The 24,889-nt window shown below is 35.6% G+C and overlaps 1 protein-coding gene across 1 annotated transcript in view; it reads right to left on the bottom strand.

Moving 5' to 3' along the window:
• The window catches only part of LOC138713419 (UBA-like domain-containing protein 1), a 77,162-nt gene extending 59,033 nt beyond the window's left edge, over positions 1-18,129 (bottom strand). The window contains exons 1-2 of the mRNA XM_069845509.1: positions 17,925-18,129; positions 629-703 (exon numbers count right to left, since the gene is read on the bottom strand). Of these exons, the coding sequence (XP_069701610.1) occupies positions 629-703; positions 17,925-18,032 (183 nt within the window). The 5' untranslated portion in view covers positions 18,033-18,129. The remainder of the gene's footprint in view (positions 1-628; positions 704-17,924) is intronic.
• Between the last annotated feature and the right edge of the window lie 6,760 nt (positions 18,130-24,889).

Below are 24,889 nucleotides of genomic sequence, written 5' to 3'. Positions count from 1 at the left end.
AAATATAATGAAACGTCAAAATTGTAGATTCAATAGTGGAAAGTGGAATAATGAAATTTTAAAGCGGATAAAACGTTGCAGGCGTATCGTAATATATATTGCTATACTCGATGAGTTATCAAACTCGACCTCGTTTAACATTAAAATTTTTCTACCTCATACTGTAATAAGATACGTTACGATACTATATCGTAAATAACTTCATTATTATGTTATGTCCTCAGTTTGTATTTATTATAGTAAAAATTATCATTATTACCCACAAGAAATCAATTATTGCTTGTAGCCACATATGTGACTAAATCACTTGTCTAAAAGTAAGTTTAATTTTGCGTACATTCCGATTTTATTGATATCGTACACATTACATTTCAACAGAAATGTGAGGTGAAAGTATCTCCCTTGGGCGTAAGTAACTCAATTTATTTGAACCTCGTCACTACCTTTATTTGGGACGTTGTAAAAATTCTAAGAGCGGTAGGAAATCATTCTTATTCCCTCCAGCAATTCTCACAATGGATCTGTCTCTTAAACGTACAACACGTATATCTACTGACCTACAGTACTTGAAATTGACAAATATAATTACGAGTAAGACAAATTCTAAAACAGAACAACTTTCACTCACCTGACCAAAATGTGTCCCTGGTCCTTGAGGCGTACTCGTAATTGCCGCTTCTTGGAAAAATATGCTTAACGCAGTCTGGAACAATAATAAGTAACATTAGTGGTGGTGGTAGTAGTATTTGTAGTAGTAGTAGTACTAATAATAATAATAATAATAATAATAATAATAATAATAATAATAATAATAATAATATCAGTGCAAGATAATAGATGTATTGGAACCGAAGTACACTGACGGAGCAGGTGTGTTTAGCAGATCAGACAAAAAAAAAAGTTTCTGATGTAACAATTCAATTCTATTTTACAGTCTACCTACATACCCAAAATACCAATATACAGTACACTGATTCAGCAATTCCCTTACACAACTGTGGAAGGTAACTAGTGCACAAATAACAAAAATTATATTTTATACTAGCCGCTCCGCTGCACTTGTTAGAAATAAATATAAAGTAATTACATAATTAATATAGGACATCTGGTCCAGGGAACATTCGTGTTTGATAGAAGGATAAATCGTATGTTACTTAATTTAAATTGTATTTAAATAATTAAAATGCGATCATTTTGGTCCAGAGACCACTCATTTGGTGCAATGATAATTCCTTTAACATGTTTCTTAATTGTTATTACATGCAAATAATTAAACTATGATCATTTGGTTCAGAGAACATCCGTTTTTGATGCAAGGATAATTCGTTTAACATTTTTCTAAATTAGTCTTGAATGCATCCTTTAATTAAATCACTCCAAATTAATAGAGTTGATTGTGTACAAAAATAATTTTTATGTTAACCTTACTGTGCATTTTTTTTTTAAGTTTATTTTATTCATGTCTTAACATCTGTGGTCATGTCGCGTGTTTAGAATGTGTGGGTATATGAGTAGGCCGTTTTTACTCTTGTCGAGTTCCTGTTTCTATTGTGTGTTGTAGATGGCTTGTGTTCATGCAACCGATTATAGACTTTGATTAATGTTTTTAGTATTGATAATTGGGGCGGTGATGAATCATGATATGTATCTTTCCAATCCAGCATTTGCCTTTATGACTAAGGGAAATCATGAAAAACCCCAGTCAGATTGGTCGGCCACGGGATTTGTACCCGGGACCTCCCGAATGCGTGTCTCAAACGCTACTGTCTGAGCCAACTCGCTCGGTTGTATGTCAGTGTTTATGCAAATAAAGAAATGAGGTACCCTACATAAATATTACTTTAAGAGACACAGGAAACGAATATGGGTAAATTATGAGCGCAGGAACGCCATTTCGTGACACTTTTAAAATAATTCAGCTCCATTGAGGTCTATGGTAAAATGCTTATTTATTATGGGTTGTATGGTCCAGTAAAAATATTCATCTTTATGACAAAACTCTTTAACCATTATGTTCTGTGAACAAAAAGAAATTTAAGTGTATAAAATTAGAGTATTTTATGTGGACCAAATAAAGTTGCAAAAATCAAGTTATACAATGTTTCGACAGAATATCAAGTTTTCTGTGCGTAAAGATCTATTTTCATCTTACCTCAGTCCTCATTTGTAGTATTACAACCATCTAGAGAAACTACAAATTTCAAATAGTGAAGGAATTATCCAAATTAGCTTCTGAGATTACTTCATACAAACACACAAATATTCTCTGCATATTAATATTCATAAACGTCAAGGCCGCCTTAAATAGACGGAGTCATTTGTTTTTATTCCATTATAGTCATCGACGTCGTTCCTGCATTACCTCCTAAGATGTGACATATCAATTTTCAGATTTTTGCTCTATTAAATAACTTAAATAGTTATACAGCAAATAATACAGTCTCCTATATGTAATTATATTTCTTTCTTTCGAAAATGTAACAATTCACGAACTCATATGTACCACTGCCATAGAATGAATAAATCTGTTTTTTCTTCCTACTGAAAAATTTTATATTTTGCACATGGGAGTTACGGAACAACGACGCTATAATCCGAGGCGGCCGGCTGTCAAATGTATTGTATTGTTATTTTAAAATTCTTGTATATCCTTAAAATCAGTCCTATCAAAATTTTGTTTGGAATAAAACTTATCGGAAATCATTTTTAAAGAAACTTTTGTTATGTAACATTTTTCACAGAAACCAATAATAAGCGAGATATTTCGATTTATTTAATTCAGGCCCCCTTATAACCCCCCTTTTAAATAAAGTATTTTGAATGTAGGTAATATAGCCTAAAATCTAAGTTACAACGAACTTAATTTATATTCCAATTTTCATCGAAATCCGTTCAGCCATTATCGCGTGAAAAGGTAACAAACATCCAGACAGACATACAAACAAAAATTTCAAAAAAAGCGATTTTCGGTTTCAGGATGATTTGGACTCTTGCCTAGGGTACAGAACAAAATACCATGTTTGTTCATTGCTAATGTGATAACCTGTGTTAATATGGGTGGAGAGCTGGCGTCGTGCTGACCCCACTTTCGGTAGTCGGCCGCTTTAGTAGCTCAGCTGACAGAGCGCTGGTTTAAGATGACCAAAGTTCAACTCCCGGTAATGAAGGAGTTGTATTTGTAGTGGGCAAAAATTGGAAGTTCGGGGTTCTCTCATTCTCTCCCTTCATTCTACCACCACTCTACACAATTTCCCCTTTTACTAATATGTTTCGGAAAACAAGATACTACTTGGGTTTGTTCGAAGTTGGATTGATCGTCTGCCGCAACAGATGTACCTTGTGGTTCGTCCAAAGGTTGCAAGATAGCGATGAGTAGACGACTCATAGATCTGCAGAGAGAAATCGAAATCCCCCATCTCATCTTTGGCGAGGAAATGATGAGTAAGGGGACCTATAAAGTATGTCAGATCACCATCAGAGGTATGATATTTGGATTTGTTAGCTGGAGAGAAATGCGTGGTGAGGCGGATGGAACCGGCATAGCCTGGCAGCACAATCGACACGCAACTCATTTCACAGCGGATGCAAGAAAAGCCTACTTGGATTTCAATGTATAGGAGTTCCCCATTCAACTTGGCATCAATACCAGAAGAAACGAGAATCCTGCCAATCGTTTATGCTCTACTAAGGTCAGATGTGGGACTAAAAGTAAAACTCTAACAGATAAATGAAAAACCTATCATATATAGGAGTTGTGAAATAGAGAAGTGTAACATAACTTTCTTCAGCACGCATTCCAAGCGAATCTAGTTTTAATTTTGGCATTTAGGTGTTCAAGATTCTCTAAAATCATGAAAAAAATTAAATTAAATTACATGAGAAATAAAAGGGTTAAACTTTGTCTTCTTTCTCATTATACGGCACATAAAGAAAGAGAAGTAAAGTGTTGCTGCAAAAAAAAAAATAGAGATTTCCACAAAAATATAGTACTTACTCTTTCTGCATTATTGATACCGAAGAACTTTGGGCACACTGTCAATGTAAAAGCGACTTCTTTTCCATTATTTGACGATTTAATACGATACAGAAAAGGTGTGAGAATTATGAAACCTTGGGTCATAGGGAAAATTTTGGAGAAGATAGAGGATAGGAGAAAATGGGAAAACATTAACACAGAAGAAGGTACGAGAAACTACAAAACTAAGAAGAGAAACCGATAAGGCGAAGGAAGACTAGATGAAAGAGATATGTAAAGATATAGAAGATCTAGAGAGAAAAGGAAGATATGATTTAATTTATCGCAAAGTAAAATGTTTGGACTTCACAAATAAGAACAGCAAATCCATGTAGTTAATAGAGGACGAAATCGGAAATTAAAAATAACTGACAAACAAGGAATACTGAACACATGGACGAAATATGTAGAAGAGTTTATGAGATGGGGAACCGTCCAGCTGAGTTAGCTATAAAATACGTATCAGAAGATGAAAAAGGGTTTTCTATTTTTAGGAAAGAAGTTGAACTAGCACTTAGGGAAATTTTTTAATTGGTTATTTAACGACACTGTATCAATTACTAGGTTATTTAGCGTCGATGAGATTGGTGATAGCGAGATGGTATTTGACGAGATGAGGCAAGGATTCGCCATAGATTACCTGGCATTCACCTTGCGGTTGGGAAAAACTTCGGAAAAACCCAACCAGGTAATCTGCCCAAGCGGGGATCGAATCCGCGCCCGAGCGCAAGTTCAGACAGGCAGGCAAGCGCCTTAATCGACTGAGCCACGCCGGTGGCTGCTTAGGGAAATGAAGAATGGGAAAGCAACAGGAGTTGATGGAATCCCCATTGAATTAGTGAAATGCCTGAGTGAAGACAAGAAGGAAATTCTATCATTATGCAACGAAATATATGAGAAAGGCGAATGGCCTGAATATGTTACGGAGACAGTGTTGCTGCCAATACCGAAGAAAAATGTCAAGAAATGTAACGAGTTTAGGACTATCAGCTAATATCACACTCGGAAGAAGATTCTTCTGCAAATACTGAATCGACGATTATATTCTAAGATGGAAGAACAGTTTGGATTCAGGAAGGAAAAAGGTACGAGAGATGCAATTGAACTGCTAAGAACAATCGGCGTAAGATACCTAGAAAGGAATAAAGATGTGTATGTAGTATTTATGTAGACTTAGAAAAGGTTTTTGACAGAGTGGACTGGAATAAACTGATGGGGATCCTAAAGAAAACTGGTGTGGATTGGATAGAGAGAAGGCTGTTAAGTAATCTTTATATGAAACAACAAGTCAAAGTCAGGACAGGGGAAGAAATGTCAGAAGAAAGTGAAATAAGGAGAGGAGTATCAAGGATGCCGTTTATCACCAAGCCTGTTCAGTATCTACTTGGAGGATTTAGTGAAGAACTGTTTTCAGAACATGGGAGGAGTGATAGTAGGTGAAATAAGAACAAAGTGCAAAAGATTTGCTGATGATATGGCGTTGTTAGCAAAAAAGGAGATGATACTAAGGGATATGCTACTGGAGCTACATGAGAGCTGTGAGCTGTATGGGATGAAGGCAGTGGCGGCTCGCAACCTGAAAAGTTGGTGAAGCTCTTTTATTGAGGGACATGATGTACGACTTACCTATTTTTGTAGATTAAATTGATTCGTCTGTCTCTACGAATGGAGAATTTATCAATGATGTCGTCATGAAATGGCTGCTTCTCAGTCAGATCATGTAATAAGTCCTTGTGACTGGAGATGCACGCCAATGATGTTAATCTTCCTTGTGCCATTGAATTGCGAAGATTTGTCTTTTTTGCGGTTGAGTGCAGTAAAACTTCGCTCCACTGAAACGCTTTGTTGACAGTAATGTCACAATAAGGGAAAAGAACCCATAGGTTTCTTCAATACGTCTTTGTTTTCTCTTACACGTTTTAGTACTTGTATCAGGGGAAATGATCTGGTACTCATGATATACATAAAGAAGTTCTAGTAGTGTTTTCAAATGACTTACTTTCAACAAATTTGGGAAAGTCTTGTAGCAAGAGCATTAGAAGGAAAAATATTCGAATACTGAAGAAATTTTGAAGTATTGGCAAAAGAGCAAAACTGAAGCTCTTCAGTGCCTTGATATCTAGTGTTAACTTGCATAAAAATGACGTCACGTATTTCAAAAATAATTGTGTGTACTTCTGAAAAAGTTCACCTTCTGACAGCTTAACATAATTCCGCCCTGAAAATTCACCGCTTTCTTTAGCTTTTTCAAAAAAAAAAAAAAAAAAACTCACAAACTTCATCTGTTTTCACAAAATTCATCCGAGTTCCATGCAGATTTTTTTATTCCAACTAACAAACAGAGCCAACAAAACAATTTTTCCAAATAACTACCGTACAGCCACTGATATTCACTGTACTACGCACTTTCAAAATGTTTGGTGTAAGATCTCGTACCTATCCTTTTCAGCTTTTTTGCCGATATATTAATAACAAGTGTTGGTTTCCCCGCTAACAATTCTTTTTATTTTAGTCGGTTATTTAACGACGCTGTATCAACTACGAGGTTATTTAGCGTCGATGAGATTGGTGATAGCGAGATGAGGCCGAGGATTCGTCACAGATTACCTGACATTCACCTTACAGTTGGGGAAAACCTCGAAAAACACCCAACCAGGTAATCAGCCCAAACGGGGATAGAACCCGCGCCCGAGCGCAACTTCAGACCAGTAGGCAAGCGCCTCAACCGACTGAGCCACGCCGGTGGTTTCCCGGTAACAATAAATCTCTTTCATCACCTTCAGTCCATCGCGAAAATGGTGTCTGTAACACGCTACACACTATATCGTTTATAGAATACATTCCTAGTTGTTAATAAAAATATTTGAGTCTTCACTTTTAAAAATAATTATAAAACTATCACTAAAATAAATAACTGCTTAGTTAACTTAATCTTCTAATATATCGTTTTCGCAACAAGACAACACAGTCACTCTATTCACACGTCTCACAAACTGAAATTAACAGGCACAAAGAAGTGTGGACACTGTGAAAGACAAGGAATTTTATCTCGTATTCGCGTGCCGTTATTTTCCTTTCAAAAGAGTCAAGCCAGGAGGCTATAAGAACGTTTGCAGCTACAAGAGAAATGTTTTGTCAGCGATTCAGGTACCCTCGCAAACAGGCTCTATAGAAATCTTACAAGGGTTCGTTGCCATGGTTACCCGTAAACAAATCCGCACATTGAGAAGCTCTACCTCTGAAAGAGGGATATAGCTGCAATTGTCACCCTTCCCCACTCTGCGCCAACCACTAGTGACAATGGAAGTAGTGTTCCATAATGCAGAATACCTAAGTGCAGAACATATCACAACGCAGAACGTAAACGACAAAAATTAAGTGAAATAAAATAAAATATTAAAATACTTGTAAATAAGTGAAGTTGCGCTTAGTAAACAGGTGAAGCGCCGCTTCACGAGCTTCACCCGAAAAACCGCCCCTGGATGAAGGTAAATGCAAATGAAACGAAGATCATGGTCATAGGAAGAAAACTAAAGAAAGTAAAATTGCAAATTCTAAGTGAGGCAGTAGAGCAAGTGAACAGCTTCAAATATTTGGGATGTACTATATGCAATAGCATGAGCTGCTCCCAGGAAGTCAAAAGAAGGATAGCAATGGTCAAGGAAGCTTTAAACAGAAAAAAAGAGCATCTTCTGCGGATCTCTGGAAAAATAATTGTAAGAAAGAAACTAGTGAAGTGCTTTGTGTGGAGTTTGGCATTGTATGTGGCAGAAACATGGACACAAAACGAAGTGAAGAGAAGTGATTAGAAGCATTGAAATGTGAATATGGAGAAGACTGAAACGTGTAAGTGGACAAACAAAATAAGAAATGAAGCTGTGTTGGAAAGAGTGGGTGAAGGAAGAATGATGCTAAAACTGATCAGGAGAAGGAAAAGAAATTTGCTGGGTCATTGGCTGAGAAGAAACTGCTTACTGAAGGATGTACTGGAAGGAATGTGAACGGGAGAAGAGTTCGGGGCAGAAGAAGATATCAGATGATATATGACATTAAGATATATGGATCATATGCAGAGACAAATAGGAAGGCAGAAAATAGGAAAGATTGGAGAACGCTGAGTCTGCAGTGAAAGACCTGCCCTTGGGCAGAATACTATGAATGAATGAATCAATCGATATCAAATGTGGCAATTTCTTTCGTGATTTTTAACGTGTATAATAAACTGACAAATGAAATGGTATAATATGTATCAAAGGAAAAACTACTATATGTTCGAAAAGAAATTATTTTTTACAGAAATGTTTCTACTTCTTTGTTGTCCGTTCAATTGGAAGTTTTTAAGCCTTTAACACAGAAGAATCATTACAAAATACTATAGGCTATCTCGTAAAAGTAGGTTAAAGAGTTGGGAGTAACTTGGGTGATCATTCGTCCCGATTGATGGGGATTTGAGCCTTGAAAAACCTGTCCCGATTTTTTTTTTCAATAAATAGGCTTTTGTCCCGATTTTTGGCATAAGTTTACTGTCGACAAAGAAGATATTTCTCTATACTATAGATTATATCTATTAATGATAGCAATATTTAGATTGATGCAATCTATTTTGTTTATAGACAGAACAATAATATTCGAGATTTATTTACCTTTTTTCTTGTTCAGTTAAGTTCAGCTAGGGTTTTAATCAATTTAATGCGTGTTTATAGTGAACATTAGAAATGTCTTTTACTCCTTATAAAAATGGCAAAGAGGCAATGTAAATTTATTGAAAAGAAATTTCCTTGTTTTAGAGCTACGGCTGAATATAACTGCAGTAATTTTCATTCATATTCGCTTACAAAACTTGAGTTGCTGAATGCAATAGCAACTTCTGCTAAGTATGATTGGAGTAAAGGAAGTGAATAAATCCCTTTAGAAGCCTGTTTCTGACTTGAGCTAAATATTAATGAATCTGAAAGTGCATTTAATTTCTTCTTATTCCTATAATACTATTTTAACAAGTACAATTTGAAATTATTAACATTTGTTCTTTCTTTTAGTGTTATTTACGTTTCATTTTCGTATCTATATCCATCGTATGATTAAATTTAAATCAAACAAATAATGGATTTTAGAAAAACATGGTATCCCACTTTCTCCCTAAAGAAAGTGATTAAAGTCCCACTTTCACTCAAAGTAATTATGATCAACCTAAGAATAACTGTTCCTAAACACAGTTTCTATGCGTGGGAGAATATACAAAATAGTTTTACAACTTTCGTTTCAACAGTCTGATTCTACTGCACTACTGGTTATTACACTACAAAAAAATATTATTTGAAAGTACATAAAAGCACCTTCTTCACATAAATAGCTTCATTGCAAAAGATAATACACAAACAAAACACAATGCTTACAGCAGTATCTATCTTATGTACAATGAGAAATCAGAATATAATGCCAGTGAAAAGTAGCTACTTAATTAGCCATGTTTGAAAAAAAGTTTTAAATGTTCCCGAAAATAAATTAATATTATCCGAATATTCAAATTGCACAGAATCTCAGTACCGGTAACTACTAATATATTTCAATACTTATATCACTTCCAAATACTGATTTTCGTAAATACAAAAATAATATTACAAACGATTACAATAAACTAATTGCAATGTAATATGAACTTATGCAAAAATTAGTGTAATTAGTTACATTGTCACCGGATATATACCCATTTGCAGTGTAAATACATACATACATACATACATACATACATACAAAATTAACGAGTAATGACTTATATCAACTTATACCATACAATTTTATTTTAATGTGAAATCAGGCATGTTACCCTTTGATGGGCTATAAAAATGTTCTTTGTATGCAATACAGAAAACGAAAGCGTATTCTCTATTTAGGTACACAGCATATGATTTAGTATGTCTCTTGAAAACGGGAATACTTTTCCAAACATGAAAAAGGAACTGAATCGTTACGAAAAGTATCAAACGTAAGAGTCACATTCATGACACCATATTTTTATTAGCCTAATGATACTTTAAAAACACAAATTTCCTTCAGATTTCATATACTGATAATTCGAAAACTGCTTGAAATCCCTGCCATCTGTACTAGGAATTGCAATCTGTCTCTAATCAAAGTTCTGCTACGTAGGCCCACATGGTGAGACACGGCACTTCTTAAGGCTAGTTCACAATAAACCGGGAACGGAAACGAGAACGGAAATATTGTTAAAATAGATGTGAGCATTTACAATTTTATTAACTATTGTGAATGCTCACATTTAAAATGCATTTATTTTAACATTATTTCCGTTCTCGCCGCTTCCGTTCCCGGTCTATTGTGAACCAGCTTTGAAGTACGCTTTCGTAGTAGGGCTCAGAAGGTTGTATTGTGCCGGCTGCCAAGGTCAAACTCCACTTCTTGGGACGATGATAATGAAAGCGAAGATGACGAGGCAAACGGAATTTGCCTACATCTTCAGTCTTGTTAACCATTATTCTGTTCACAAGCGCCTGGGATCGAATCAGGATTACATGAGAAGGCGAGCATGATGTTTTTACAGTGCAGTTTCGATTATCGTTGCTAATTCCTTCCATAAATCTACGAAGATTACCGAAACAAACATAATCAAAGCATTTAAATCCAAGTAAATAATAATTTATTATTATTATTATTATTATTATTATTTCGTTCCGAAAATAAAAAAGAACCATACATATTAAACATATTTTTAGGATACAATTGGAACAAAATAAAATTATGCATCGCAAAAGTAACAGTTACCATTGATTTAATTTAATAAAAATGATTAAATTCATTGCATTATTTAACAAAAGACCTTAATAAATGCTGCAAAATTCAACAAACACAGAATAACGTTTTTCAGATGTGACGCCATGTATGTTCAGTCGCCAACGTAGCTCTGACAGCAGCGCGTTTATATGCTGTTCTGGAGTTGCGCTTGGATGTGTGTTCGAATCCCACTTTGGCTTATTACCTCGTTGGGTTTTTTCCCTAGGTTCTCCCCAACTTTAAGGTGAATGTCAGGTAATTTATGGCGAATTCTTCGCCTCATCTCGCCAAATACCATCTTCCTATCACCAATTACATTGACGCAAAATAATCTAGTACATGATAAGCGTCGTTAAATAATCTAACCGATTAAAAAATATATTTGACTGGGCTTGTCATAATCTGGTCCCAGAACAATTTCAATAGTAGATCTATGGAATAGAAGAAAGGAGAATTAATCACCTGTAGAAGTCAAAAGGAGAATAGCAATGGCAAAGGAAGCTTTTAACAGAAGGAGCATCTTCTGCGAACCTCTGGAGAAAGAACTAAGGAAGAGACTAGTGAAGTGTAGAATGGTATGGGGCAAAAACATGGACATTACGACGAAGTGAGGAGAAGCGAATAGAAGCATTTGAAATGTGGATATGGAGAAGGATGGAGCGTTGAAATACACAGAGTAAGAAACAAAGCTGTGTTGGAAAGAGTGGATTAAGAAAAAATGATGCTGAAACCGATCAGAAAGAAGAAAAGGAATTGGCTGGGCCACTGGTTGAGAAGAAACTGGCTATTGATGGATGCACTGGAAGGAATGGTGAACGGGAGAAGAGATCGTGGCATAAGAAGATATCAGATGATAGACGACATTAAGATATATGGATTACATACGGAGACAAAGAGGAAGGCAGAAAATAGGAAAGACTGGAGGATAGGATAGCAATCGCCAAGGAAGCTTTTAATAGAAAAAAGAGTATCTTCTGCGGACCTCTGGAAAAAGAATTAAGGAAGAGACTAGTGAAGTGCTATGTATGGAGTGTGGGATTGTATGGGGCAGAAACATCCAGCTCGAGAATAACAGAAATGAAACTACCTAATGTGTGTCATTCTCGTGCCATAAAACTCATACTTCACTGTACTGTGAAATTAAAAAGTCATAACATCACATATCTGCAGTGCTTGGGAAAAGTGACATAAGTCAGTTTTCACAAACTTGTTTTGATAATTTATTGACAACTTACACTGGTTTATGTCGATTTGATTTTTTTTCTGTATGAATTATTGTAATGGGAGGAATATCTATACATTTTTTTCCAAGCGAACTGATGTTCCGTAAGTTGTCAATAAATTATCAAAAAAGGTTTGTGGAAACTGACTTGTGTCACTTTTCCCGAGCACTACAGATATATACCTTGGCTTGGCTTTTGGAAGACTGGACCAGGGACGGTTCCTTGCATTTAGGCTTACTGTGCTCTATATGCGTTGATTGTCCGAGTCCGATAGGTGACCTGGGTGACATTCGTGAATCCCAAGCTGATAGATCGGACATCCTGCCTCAGCCCTGAAAGAGCCACGTCCCATCCTGTGTCAACATCGGCCGAAACTCGTACTATTCGTCCCCCAGATTTCACCTCTACTTATTTGTTACTATTGCAGATGACACATAAAATGAGAAGGTGAAATCTGTTAGTGGAATAACAGGGAAACGGGAGTGCCCTGAGAAAAGCCCCTTTGCAACGTCTGTTGTGTCTACTACAAATTCTATCACGAACCGATCTGGGATTGAACATGGGCCACCTGGATGGAATACCAGAGCACTAGTGGTTAAGCCACATACGCAGTCGCACATGTACATATCCTACCTACAGTATTATTCATAAGCTGAAAACGTATATAAAATAATGCGATTATCTGTATTTAATTATGCAATTTACAGCACGATTTCTACCTCCTGTAAGATTTCTTCAGATTTATAAAAGAAATGAAATAAAATGGCTTAATTTTGGTGTGAAAATTTAGTGAGAAGGGCAAATACTTAAAAAATAGCGGCACAGAAAGTACTAGTATAGCATCTAATTATCTCTAGAAATCTAGAATGTAATGTGCACAAGCAATGATGAGTTGATAATAAAACCTTTTAACATCAGTTTGCCTCAAAAACTACACAGAGCAAACGTACTCCAGGGACTGTTGCACAGAAAAATGGACCGTGAATAAAAGAAGCTAGTGAAGAACACAGACAATGTAGAACACTGGTAAATATATCCGAGATTGTAGGCAGGCCTAGGCCTCGATCTAGTATACAAAGAAGTATTGATAAATTAGACAATTTATAAAGAATTTGAAACTGGGCATCCAAAAAATGTATCAATATAATGGAAGGACAATTACATGTGGGAAATAAAACAAATGGAAAGATTAACGCACTAAAGATAGGTGCAAGATTGATACTGCATTTTGATTCCTTCTGACTGGACTGTTAGAAAATTTTTTTTACATATAGGCCTAGGCCTAATTATTACAATGGTAGAATTGTTCGCAGAAAATATATGAATGAAATTAACAGAAAATAAGGAGCTGCAGTTTTCAAAAAAAAAAAAAAAAAAAATTGTATAACTTCACAGATGAGAGTAAATTTATGTGTTTTTCGCAGGTGAAAAGGAGAGAGAATGGAGAAATAAAGCAAAGATTTTAACAAACAGACCCTTACTCCCAACTATAAAACACTTCGGAGGTTCTATACTAGTGTGGGAGCGCATGAATGAGGTTGGAATAGAAATTTTACATTTTATTGAAGGAAATTAAGGACCACTTGGGTTGTAGTGATATGTTGAAAGATACGATAATCTTCGACAAGGTGCTGAAGGAATGAGTCTGTATACACAGTGTATAACAGTGTTCTTTGTAACCTCATATATTATTAAACTAATCTTTGAAATGACCTTAAAATTCAAAATATATCAATAAAATTAAAATCATAATATTTCATGAGTTAAACACGAACACAGTGACATGAATAAAATTCATTTACAAACACCTGTTTCTTACTTCAAAATTTAAAACTACATATTCCGTGAAATTCATGCAACACTGTTGTTTGTACGCTTACTCCACAGACAGAGGGTAGTTACATTTAGATGCATAGTAAACAAACATGCAGTGTGCACAGGGTTGTCTTTCAGTGGAGGTCACTTGCTGTTAGTCTGTCATTGAGAATTGTGTACGATGGAATGTCTTAAGGAAATCAGTTCCGATTTAAAGAAAGTTATTGTTCACCTGGCTCTGAAGGGCTATTTGTATAGAAAAAAGAAGTAAAGTAGTGCATGAAACACATTCTGCAGTGCAACACAGTGTAGAAAAATTTCGAAATCATAGAGCTTGGAATAACTTGGCAAGAAAAACCAAGCAAAAATTGTTAAATGCACATGACTAGAGATTCATAGTTAATCAAGTTGTCAAAAATCCAAGAATAAGTGTTCCACAAATTCGAGTCATGATTAAAGAGTCTTCAAACACGAAGGTCAATAATCAAACTATCTGGCGTTTGTTGTAGAAAAATGAGTACCATGGCAGAAGAGACGAAAGAGGCCGTACATTAGTGAGCCAAATTGAGCTCGAAGATTAGATTTCCATAAAGAACATGTTGGTAAGGATGAGGAATTATGGAACAGGGTGATTTGGTCAGATGAGACGGAGATAACTTAAATCTTTATGGTTCCGATGGCATTCACAGGATATGGAGAAAGCCCAACACAGATAACGACAGAAACAACATATTAGGCCTACCTAGGGGTGGGGCTTTATGTCTGCAAATGGTGTGGGGAATATTGAATTCAAAGATGGGATTATGGATAAGTATATGTACAATAACATTTTAAGATCAAATATTAGGCAGAGTGCACAAAAATGGGGATGCCACTTGTGTATATGTTCCAACAATACAATAACAACAGACGTTAGCTCAAATCAATAAGAATTGGCTCGTATGAAACATATCCCAACAACTGCGAACACCTCCTCAATCACCAGGCTTAAACCCTATCGAACATTTGTTGGAAATCTTGAAAAGAAGTGTTAGAAAGCAGAAGCGTACAACAATAGAGGAATTCAAACGTGTAGTGAGGGAAAAATTGGGTAATATCAAACCAGAACAGTGTAAAAACTTGGTAAGATATGAATGAGAAGGAGATGCCAAGTAGTAATAAAGTCGAAAGTTTATACTAAAAGATATTGTTTTTCAAAAGTGTAAATATATCATCAAAGTGTACAAACAAGACTAGACCGTTACATAGAAATTGTACATTTTTTGTTTATTTTGAAGGAACTGGCCAACCTACTCCATTACCTCCTGGCCTAGTTGCCTCTTGAGTGATGCCTTGATAGTGTCACTTGTGGGATCCAAATATGTCTTCGGACAGTTGACTAAACAATTAACAATGTATTCAGAACTTTATAGGTATTTTATTTTTTGACTTTAATATATTCCAAAGTCTACGTGTAATAGTTCTCTCATATGAAAAAAAAAAAAAAAATTAAATTATATAGGCCTATTTTCATAAGATAAATTAGCGTAAAATTACAAGTAAATAGTATTGTGGCGTTTAGTCTGATTAAAAAATTATTTTAGTAATTCTCTGCTTGCTTCTAGCGTAGGTCCTACACTTATACGATAATGACCATATTCTAACGAGTCCCACTCGGGTTGTGAATTAGCTGATATCTGACCAGAAGCTATTGGAATTCAATTTTTGATATGTCCTGTGAAGTTCGTGCACAATGTGGCTGTGAAACAAGTTTTTTTTTCATAGTACTTAGGCTACATTAAATTTCCCCCAAAGTTGTCTCATTGTCCTGTAGTAACGGCGCCAGTAATTTCAGTTGGACGGGGAAAGGCATTCGGTTTGGTGTGCACCTCTTCTTCATTATGACCAACACCATACAATTATTTTGAGTAGTTATTATTACTGGTGTTGGCAACTATTTATGATATTAAATACTGGTATTAGTATCAATTAGCTTAGCGTATGATTTATTTTCCATTTGCCATGCGAGTGTGAAACTATTGTAAACAAGATGAAGTTAACAATTAAATAAGTTTTGAAGTAATTTATAGATATTTTTATACAAAGGGAAGAGATGTTGTGAAGTAATTTCTACAGAAAAGTTATTAAGCTAAAATAATTAAGGAGTAAATTGAATAAGGAATTTTAGTTGAATTTCAAGAAATTGTATAGATTTGGAGGAGAGGATAGGAAACAGAAATCTGGGCACCAGCTCACCGTATTAGGTGTTCTGTGAGCTCATAGAAACCTCGCCAATGACGCTGCTCCTGTAGGCCTACATTAATATAGTCGTATGATCATTCCATTGTTTCTGAACAGCCTATTTCCTATCTTATGCACGCCTTTTATAAACGGATATGTAGCGGTTTACACCGGAAGCTGAAGTAGCTACTCGATTCTTTATATTATAGGCTTAATACATAGGTACAGTATGCTAAGTAAAAATTCGTACACTGGATAACGAACAAAAATTGTGTTTTCCTGTTACATTTGCATAATGTTTTAATTGATTTTAAAAACCACAACGTAAAATATAGCTGAAGAAATAAACAATATTATCAAACTTGTGTTAGAATTACAATAATCTCACAACTTCTATAAACAAGAACGGAAAAAGTATTGGCACAGCTATCTGAAGACAATATGATTTTTCCACTCTTGGTTGTTTTTGTTGTTGACATGCTTTTGACTTTAATACTGCCTCTGATCGTCTTTGCTCTAATTTTATAATGGTCTGACTAATCTTACTCTCCATTCATCTCTTAGAACAGTTTTCAACCTTTTTTTAATATGAGTTATTCCCTAGATTTTCAAAGGATATCTGGTGACTGAGGAGGTGTCTTTAGGCCTGTACATTTCTATGTATTGTACAATATTTAAAGTTTGGAATTGAGGACGGTGTATTTCGATCACTGTTCTGTATGAAGGTGAAATCGTTATACAGTATAATAACAGTGTTATTTGTACAGTTCTTCTTTCAAAATAAAACGCGGTCAATGTTACTTATGTCCCGCCTACTATAGAGACATAGGCCAATTTTACACATATTTAGTATAACTTGTTGCTTCTTTGACAGGTTAGGTTTGGTTAGTTTAGGTTTTTGTTATAGCCTACCTTGCATATACGATTATAGCGCAACATTGGCAGTGATAAAAGTGAAATATTCGTTCAGTGGGCGTTGGATACTCTACATTCACCTAATTTTATTTCGCCAAATTTCGTCCTTCCAGCACACATACAGTAAGCAGTAACACAAATAACTTTATACGAAAACAATTTATAGTAAGCCTATTGGCATTGTAATATCTGACCTGATTGTATATAAGTCGCTTTATTTAGACTTCAAATAACAATAAATTACAGAGATGATGCAATTAATATCAGTAAGATAAATCCCATTTTAATACCATTCACTGTTTTTCATCTTCTATTTCTCATTCTCTACACTTCCTTTCGCGACAGTCAAATGTCACATGTTGAAACCGTCTGCATAACGACCTTGACCATTATAATAAAATTATGGAAATCATCTCAGGCTCCACAAGGGAAATTTCTGAATTTAATAAGCAAATGAGTGAGTCCAATGTAATTACAAGAAAGATAGATTGATGAGTAACTGTCGTAGTAAAATGTATCTATGGATTTCACACGTAAACTAAAATCAAAACTTCAATATATTTATAATTATTCCTTTTCGCGATATATATAAAATATTACATAAATAACTGTGCATCTTAGATTGGGGGTTTGATATTCAAGAACTTGTCACTCTGATAAAAAAAATCAATTCACATCACACATCAGATTATTTCTTGAAGATTTGTAGTTCAGTTTATTGTAAAAGGTAGACATATGTACATGCTCACAGGTTCCTCTTAAAAATAACAATTGTATACAAATGAACCACAATGTAAAGGTGACAGTGAACAATTTAGACTTGCGTTATTCAGTGCCTGACCTTCAAGCCCTTGACCACGCCAAGCCATCAACCTTAACGAGTGATTAGGCTTACACATCAGCAGCCATTTTCGTCTGCGAATCACATTTGTTTACAAATATCTCACCTCGAATTGCCAATGTGCGGCTTGAAGTAACTGTTTTGCCTGCTCTCGTGCACAACCAGCTGCTAAAACGAACTGATTTATCATCACCTGTTCTCTCAATGAGTCCATCTTCCGCAAATACTATTAAAAATATCACACCGGATCACAACACCACACACAACTTGTTTTCAAAACTACTCATCCCCCAGACATGAATGACGTCAATTTCTCGCTTGTGATTGGTTCATACGATAAATGCTCTTCAATAAAGATTACGTCCCCCCCTTTAAACACCTTGTTATTGCTATTCCACTAATTGAGTTCACCCCCAAAGAATTCCCGGAAATAGGGTCAAAGATGCTAAACGTAAATAAACAATGTTGCCAAATGTATATGACCCTAAAATACTGATGTACACAATGAATTACATAGACAGAACTTACGGAATACATAGAAAATACAGTAAATATAAATTTTAAGTTAGAAGAAGACAAGACAAGTTGTTATAATATAATGGAAAATCTTTTTAGAAGGAATTGCTATAGAAGTTAATAAGAATCAATAGCAACAAATCACGTTCTCTATCCCATTCATAACGGATTTAAATAAACTCTCAAGAAAATTATATAGGTTACCGGCACCACGGTAAAACCGTGATTATGCCTTTTTTAAAATAATTCCTGAGCAATCTTCAGTTTCATATAAAAAATACGATACCCTGAATATTTAACGTGCCGAAAGTTTTTTTTTTTTGAATGACAGTATTTATTTCACCATTATTGACAAAGATTGCGAAAAAAAATAGTAACTAAATTTTAAATAACGTCCACCGCTGTGAAGTAACGGTTAGCGCGTCTGACCATAACATGAGCGGGCCCAGGTTCAAATCCTGGGACAAGTTACCTGGTTAGGGGTTTTCCCTCAACCAAATGAAGCAGAATTGCTGGGTAACTTTGGACCTTGGGACTCATTTCGCCATCATTAATCATCACATTCATCACCCATACCACAGCCCAGGATCAGTTCACGGTGCAGCATGCTGTAGGCCTTGTAGCCGTTCGGCTACAAATATTATTCACAGAACTGGAGTGATAAGCACAATAAGCTTCAGGTTGTAGTGCAAGTCTTCGGGTCTCTCCTCCGTACGAGAGAGAGAGAGAGAAAATATATATATATATATATATATATATATATATATATATTTAATTACAATTCGTGGATAACTCCTTCCCCATGTAAGTTAATTCTCTTTTGGAGCAACCTTACACATTAACAAATAAGCACATTCAAGTCATTATAACACTGTAGCTTAGTATCGGTTTTAGAATATAAGAAAACATGAACAATTATAAATAAGCCTGCCAGAAATGTCACACGAAAATATGGTACATTTTTACTATCAACATTTTTTGTACGGAAATTAAAGTTACAAGTTACTAAAAAATGTAAGTAATATTAATACAAGGGAGTTAACAAAATAATGAACACTACTGCCTTAAACAATGTTTATTAATGCAAATTTATTTACGTCACGTGCCTACTTTTCACTTATCTTTTTGTTTGCCCTTCATACATAGTTCATTCGCGTTTGCTGATTTAAAAAGAAAATATTTGGAAACATTAAATGTATAAATTTTATACAAATCTAAACAAAAAATTTAAAACTAATTGATGAAGTAAACATCAGTTAGAGAAATGATTGATGTTCACATTTTGAAATAAGGAACTTTTGAGCGTCTCGACAAGACTCCGGGCACCTAAGCCAAAAAAGAGGACAGTTCCGTTTTCTACGGGACATACGACAAGCTTGATTACAAAACACTTACTATTAACTGTCGGACATATCTAATAAGTCGTCTTTCACCACACCAATCTCGCTTTGCTAGGAATATTGTAATCCCACTGAAAATATTTCAATAGGCCTAAATTAAAAAAAAATATCGGAACAGGGTGCAGCAATTCATAAAATTAGTAATACAACACTGTAATTTTTTTACCACTTTCGGATAAATTCTCAGTTAGTAGAGCAACTGGCTATAGACTAACAGGTTTGAGGTTCAATCCCAGTTGCTGACGAGAATTTTCTCGTTGTCAAACCTTTCGGAATGACCTAAATGTTCACTCAACCTCTGTCAATTAGAGTAAGGATGTGTATACAGTACACAGGCGACAAATTGTTGTACGACATTTTTGTCGTCAACCTTTCTGGCTGGCAACTGCACAGCAACAGTGAAAGACAAAACTGTCGCGTCGTTGGCATGTGTGTTCATCAGACACAATTTTGTTGCCAGTGTCATCATGGATGTAGTAGTAGTAGCTATTTATTTTGGGTCTTGTAGATTGGAATTGAAAACGACAACGTGAACGTCAATTTTGGGTATATCGTATTTGCAGTAAAATACTGTCACTTAGAAAGTTTTATACAAGTTTTCAACATTATAGGAATTATCCTGATAAGGTTTGTACTACTAAGTTATAAAGGTAAAGGTATCCCCTTCACATGCCATGAAGGCACTTGGGGGGGGGGGCATGGAGGTAGAGCCCCATGCTTTCTGTGGCCTCGACACTAGAATGAGGTGGTGTGGTCGGCTCTGACCACCTTTTACCCCCAGGAAAGACCTGGTACTCAACTTTATAGGAAGCTGAGTAAACCTCAGGACCGTTCTGAAAGTTTGGCAACGAGAAAATCCTGTCACCACCTGCGATCGAACCCCAGACCTTCCAGTCCGCAGCCAGCTGCTCTACCAACTGAGCTACCAGGTTGCTGCATTACTAAGTTATAGAATAAGAATGTCCAGTTTCGATGGTTGGACCCTCAGTTGCTTGGCGGGACACCAAATGGAGAAGAAATGTGTCAGAGCTCATCGTGTGGTAGGAGCCACCTTTGAAATTTTGCCATTGAAGTAGTGTATTTTGTATAGGCGACTAAACACCAACTTACCTCTTTATGAGTTGATTTAAGGTCTACACCTTGTTGAATAATTACTTGTGCAGAAACACTGGAATAAATTTTAATGTCATTTTATATGAGGTTCCTTTTCAATCCATCAAGCCATGCAACATGCGAGAAGCTTCCTTGACAGTATGAAAAGTGTAAAAGTTAATCTACTGGCGAAAACTTCAAACTAGTGTGGAATTGCATTGGGCATTTTTTTCTCTCGTAAGTGGCATTTTACATGCATTGATTGTATATTTATCACAAGCTGAAAGGTTTGTAGGATATTTTTGTGAAATTTCAAAGTATAAAAACTCTACAAAGGGAAAGTATTAAAATACCCGTACCGGTAATAATATCTGTATAATATATATTTTTATCCAACACCTCTTAATGAAATTATCCATTGGTATGTTGATACTTAACATAATAAAGTTTCTTCTTTTTTTTTTTTCATTGAAGTTAGTGTTATTAAAAGGAACGAGTGAGGTTTTTAAATTTTCATCCACTTGATGCTCCTAGCAGCAAACTTAATTTTATAGAACATTCTTTTATATATATTCTATACTCATATTACTAGTACCAAATTGCTGCTGCTGCTGCTACTACTACCACCACAAAGTTTTCTCCGGGACACTTCTACAGTTACCAGATGTGATCGAATACGGGTATGATTAGATGTCAGAGTATAAAAAAAAATTGTTGCTGAGCTTAGAGGGGTAAAAAAAGCTAAGAGATCACAACAATTTTTAAACTCTATTCGAACCTCTTGTGATTTCAACCGCAAACAAGAATGATTTGATTATATTCCATGACCTGAAAATTATTTCTTCAAAATTTCAGTTGTGATATAAAAATCTATCTTCAGGAAATGTTCCATTGAGCACAGTAGAACCAACTTTCTCAGATTCGGAACTGGAATAAACAATTGCGGTATGCACTAAAGCCAAGAAATGTCATTGAAATATATCCTGTAACTGAAAATATGTTTATATTCTTACTTTAATTAGCAATTTGTGAAAAAAGTTATGTTAATCATGAATCATTAACATTATTCCATTCTATCTAGTGTGTTTTCCTTCTTTTAGTCTTTTTTTTTCATGTTTCTGTATCATTTATAATAGTATAAAATATGTTAGTTTGGTTTCTAATAGAAATAAATTAAATTACTCGTAAATATAATTTCCTTAAATCTTTTCTATTTACCAATGGACCTGGAAAGAGATGCTTTATCAGTCTAGCACGTTGGCCTTCCGACCAGCTGGCCTGGGTTCGACTTCTGGCCAAGTTGTGACGGAATTTGTGGTGAAAAAAGCAGCCATTGCAGTGTTTTTCTTGGGGTACTCCCATTTCCTCTATCATACCACCAAACTATCCACCTCCCCTCCATTTCATCTATCATCCGCAATAGTAAAAATAGGCTTGTGTGAAGTCTGAGATTAGTACAGATTTTTGATGCTGATATAGGAAGGTCTTGGGGATTTGGGTTCATCAGGCTACTCATATGCGGATTGGACCTGACTCTACCAGGAGCTGAGACAGGATGGTCCACCTGTCAGCCAATGACGACAGGAAGAGTTTGGGGTTCTGGACCCCTGGGGCTTATCAGGCTACTCGTCCATGACGCAGGACCTGGCTCCACATGTTAGCATTGGGTTCATGAATGCCACTTGGGCCATCTGTTGGACTTGGACAATGATTGCATATAAAGGTGTACAATGGGCCAAACCGTGTCAAAGTGTATGAATGGGTTCAGCCCATGTAAAAGCCAAGCCAACACTAGTAGGATAATGGATTTCATTGCAACGGTTAAGGAGATAATTAGAGACAAGAGAGCTAAAGAACTGCAGAAAAGTTTCCATTTAAGAAGCATGACACAGCTTCTTGTACATTGGGATGCCAAGCTTCTTCCAGAGTTCAGTGAGCTTGGCAACTGTAACAGGTTAGCAGTGGTGGTGCCGTTCGAAGGAAACACACAACTTTCTAGTGTTCTCCTGGAATTGAAACTAGTTCCTGAAAAAACCAAGCAGAAGCAGTATAATAATATGGTATACTTTATGAATGGGGCATTAACGACAACACAGGTTCAAACATGCCACCTCAAAGGAGCTTGTGTTTTACTTCAGCAGTTTCTGGAAAGAAACTTGCTGTATTTGCCTTGCCTTCTTCTTCTTCCTCCATCCCTTATGCTGTCAAGCGTCGGGGTAACCTCGGTCTATCCATCTCTGCCACTCCTGTCTATTGCTACTCAATCTCATTTCTCCCAGTCTTCCCATGTTTCTGTCCAATTCTATCCTCTCATGTTATACGTGGTCTTCCTGTTCTGTATCTTCCTTCCACTCATATTTCAAAAATCTGTTTTGCTTTCCTTTCCTCTCCCATTCTTTTGACATTGTCATATCACTTCAATTGGCATTCCTCCAGTACTATACTGACAGCTTTCCTCTGTACAACCTCTTCTCGGATTCTTTCATTTCTGATACTATCTCTTCTAGTTTTTCCTACTACTCTCCTTACAAAATTAATTTCCGTAGCAGTAATCTTACTCATGTGTTTGTCTTGCAGTTGTAAATCTGCATTTTTGTATTGTTGCTTATCTCAGACTTTCCTATCATAGTATTATTCATTTGCTAGTAGGCTGAGACTGCTTTTCTTTTAGTTCTATTTAACACCTCTTGTTCAATTTTCCGATCACTACTTATAATAGTTTGAGATATTCAGAAGTTTCTACTTTCTCTAGAGGCATTCCATTACAGACCATATTAAATTCTTCTTCCTTCAAAAGTTTTTACTTTCTCTAGAGGAATTCCATCACAGACCATATTACATTCTTCTTCCTTTCTATTCTGTTTTGATACCCACATTACTTTACTTTTATCTTTGTTCACTATCATTCCATTCCAATATTGCATACTGAAGTCTCTCTGATGTATCCGCTTTTAACATGATGTCATCTGCATATAACAGAATTTTAAGACAAACTGGTCTCATTCTCCATACCCAACTTCGTTCTCTGGGGTTCATTTACATATTTTTGTCATTTCGTCAAAAAATATATTGAAAAGTAATGGGCTGAGGCTATCCCCTTAGTATGTGCCTTGCCAATGGCACTTACTAGAAGTAGTATTAAGAAGTATATTTGTTGCAAAGCTTGTATTATCTTCATCTGATTCAGATGTACAAGCCTTCAGTCGATTAGAGATCAATGGCCAACAATGGACATAAAAAAAATTTTGAGAAATGCAGATGAAATTGTGAAACAGTCTGTTCGTAACACATGCAAACAAATACTACAGTTTTGTTTGAGATCTCTGGAACAAACACAGTTCAGAGATGGCTACAAAGAACTCCAGGACCTCACTGTCATGTTTCTGGGTGGGAGGTGGGGGCAGAATTCACCTAGTGATATGGCTTTTTATTTCCCTGGTGTCTTCCATCATGCCAGGTTGATGTCAAAAGCAATATATATCTTGAAAATATTCATGCTTTAGAAACAATTTCATTTCAAAAACGCAGAAAAAGAAACACTTCGAGAAATTTGCTTGTTTATCATCATATTGTATGTAGAAGCTTGATTCATGTGTTAAAATACTATGGAAGCATTATTCAATGGCTTGTTTCTTAAGGGGGGTGACAGGTGAAATTTTGGTCAAGTCAAAAATGGCATTTTTGTTTTCTTGCAAAAAATGATTCAGCAATCTCTATTTATATGTTGAACAAGTTTTGATGCTCTGTGGCGCTCAAAAGCATACAAATTACGCAAAATAAATAAATAAATAAATAATATATATATATATATATATATATATGTGTATGGCTGCACTCGAACTTTAATTCCATGCAAATTTTGAGAAGCTCTTTTCTCATACTTTTTTTTCAGCACATTTTATCAGATTCGAAGTGTAAAGACTCTTACAATTTTGATGCTAGGAACATGAAAATTTTACTGCATGTCCTATGTACTGTGGTCAACAAAATAGCATGCAGTGGTTATACAAATTTTTTCCTCCTTTTGTAGTAAAGATATAGGAAAACTAACGCATGACTTTTT

The sequence above is a fragment of the Periplaneta americana genome, chromosome 14 (genome assembly GCF_040183065.1).
Source record: "Periplaneta americana isolate PAMFEO1 chromosome 14, P.americana_PAMFEO1_priV1, whole genome shotgun sequence".
NCBI classification, from domain to species: domain Eukaryota; kingdom Metazoa; phylum Arthropoda; class Insecta; order Blattodea; family Blattidae; genus Periplaneta; species Periplaneta americana.
This window is presented reverse-complemented; position numbering and strand designations above follow the sequence as displayed.